A 2,500-nucleotide genomic window follows, 5' to 3' on the forward strand; every position below is an offset into this window, starting at 1 on the left:
CAGAGAACGTTTTCAGACGAGACGAGAGAGAAATGGCAGGACTGTTGTTTGTTTACGCGCTGAAACTACCACGCTGTTTCATAAATAAACCTACAGTCAAGTTTGTCAACAGCTTAGTCTAGACCACTCAACTATCGTAACGTTAAACATGGGCTAATTTTGACTGACTGTACCGGATTTCACATTACTGCAGCAAAACCAGGCATGGCTGACATGATTGTCATAACATAATTGAAGGATCCATCTTCCGTTTCTTGGTTAATTTTCATTTATCGGCCGTTATAGGCACCGCTACCAATTTATCTGTAATTAGTTCATATCGGCCGATAATATCGCCACGTTGATTTATCGGTTAGGGTCTAATACATTCACACACACACTCACACACAGTTACACACACACACCACACACACACACCACACACAATAAGGAGATTTCAAACAAGGCAAAACACAGAAACACTGTGGTATTACAAATCTGGTCCAGCAGCAGTAATCTCTCCCATTACTTTGACTACTTAATGAATATTTTACAGAGACTCAGAGGAAACCGTCAGTTCGATAGTGGAGAATTTTCAGAGTGTGCTGTAGAACTGGCCATAGAACACTGTATAATTAGAATGTAGGTTGTTAGACTTAATATCAGGGTAGTCAAACCTCTGTGCTTTCTGCCTCATGTTACACACTCACTCTGTTGGAAACAATGGCCTGTTTCAGCCGTTGTCTCCTGTCTTACTGTCCGACGCTGAAGGCCTGAGTGGAGGTGTGTGTGTGTGTGCTGTGTTTTGACTGCTGAGTCTGTATTCGATGTTGCTGTTTGCTGAGTGTCAGTGCACCACGCGGTGTTGAACAGTGCAGAGAGGAATCCTTTAGACTGGGTTTATTTCACTGGGCGGCTGCTGTTTAAATGGTGTGACACTGTTTGTAGTTTGCATTTTCAGAGGGTTTTACAGTGCACAGAGCATCAGCCCTACTGCCTTAGAGGAAGAGTCTGTTTTTGGGTTTGAGATTGTCAGACTGCTTGTGTGTTTTATCTCTGGTTGTCTGCCTTGAATGGTGTGTCATAACTGTTATGAGAACATGAATTGTGTTCAGAAATTCATTCATGGAATTATGAAAAATATATAATTGCATTTAAAATTCTCTTTAAATGTTATTTTACACTTTTCTGTAGCAGGCCAGGGATGAGGATCACCATGGCAACCAGTCTCCGCCTCCTGGGCAAACAGTGGACACACCTCCCAGGCTTGTGCTGAAGATGAACAGTAATGCTAGAGTAAGAGCACTAGTCAATCACACAGAACTGCCCAGAGCTCCACACTCAGTCACTCAGTCGCTCAGTCGCTCAGATGCTCAGTCGCCCAGACGCTCAGACGCTCAGTCGCTCAGACGCTCAGACGCTCAGTCGCTCAGACGCTCAGTCGCTCAGTCGCTCAGACGCTCAGTCGCTCAGACGCTCAGACGCTCAGTCGCTCAGTCGCTCAGACGCTCAGTCGCTCAGTCGCTCAGACGCTCAGTCGCTCAGTCGCCCAGACGCTCAGACGCTCAGACGCTCAGACGCTCAGGCGCTCAGTCGCTCAGACGCTCAGACGCTCAGACGCTCAGTCGCTCAGTCGCTCAGACGCTCAGACGCTCAGTCGCTCAGTCGCTCAGACGCTCAGTCGCCCAGACGTTCAGTCGCTCAGTCGCCCAGACGCCCAGACGCCCAGTCGCCCAGATGCCCAGACGCCCAGTCGCCCAGACGCCCAGACGCCCAGACGCCCAGTCGCTCAGACGCTCAGTCGCTCAGTCGCTCAGACGCTCAGTCGCTCAGACGTTCAGTCGCTCAGTCGCCCAGACGCCCAGACGCCCAGTCGCCCAGATGCCCAGACGCCCAGTCGCCCAGACGCCCAGACGCCCAGACGCCCAGTCGCTCAGACGCCCAGTCGCTCAGTCGCCCAGACGCCCAGACGCCCAGTCGCCCAGAAGCCCAGACGCCCAGACGCCCAGTCGCTCAGACGCTCAGTCGCTCAGTCGCTCAGACGCTCAGACGCTCAGTCGCTCAGACGCTCAGACGCTCAGACGCTCAGTCGCTCAGACGCTCAGACGCTCAGTCGCTCAGACGCTCAGTCGCTCAGACGCTCAGACAGTCAGTCACTCAGTCACTCAGACACTCAGTCAACACCGTCCTGTCACTCATTACGGGGGCCAATCACTGAAGGTGCAGGCACCTACTGTAACTGTTAGAGTTATTCACTATTGTTGTTTCTGCTATGGGAGTCTATGGCAGCCCACAGAGTCCCAGAGGACAGTCCAAGGTATCCAGGCATCAAATATGGGGTCAGTCCATCATTCCCTGTAGCACCACCAACAGGCCAAATTTCACAGTACATTTCTGCTTATAACTTTTGAACTGTTTATCCTGGAGTTGTGACCCTTATTTCCCCTGAATTCCTGTGTTACATTCCTGTGTAGATTCATCCACTGTATTGGATTTTCAAAAAAAAATAAAAATATTTTGA

At 50.1% G+C, this 2,500-nt stretch overlaps 1 protein-coding gene across 1 annotated transcript in view; it reads left to right on the forward strand.

The window, feature by feature from the left end:
* The window catches only part of sobpb (sine oculis binding protein homolog (Drosophila) b), a 15,313-nt gene that overhangs the window by 7,705 nt on the left and 5,108 nt on the right, over positions 1 to 2,500 (forward strand). Inside the window, exon 5 of the mRNA XM_030781713.1 lies at positions 1,177 to 1,275. Coding sequence (XP_030637573.1) covers positions 1,177 to 1,275 — 99 coding nt within the window. The remainder of the gene's footprint in view (positions 1 to 1,176; positions 1,276 to 2,500) is intronic.

The sequence above is a fragment of the Chanos chanos genome, chromosome 8, assembly GCF_902362185.1.
Source record: "Chanos chanos chromosome 8, fChaCha1.1, whole genome shotgun sequence".
Classification (NCBI taxonomy): Eukaryota; Metazoa; Chordata; class Actinopteri; order Gonorynchiformes; family Chanidae; genus Chanos; species Chanos chanos.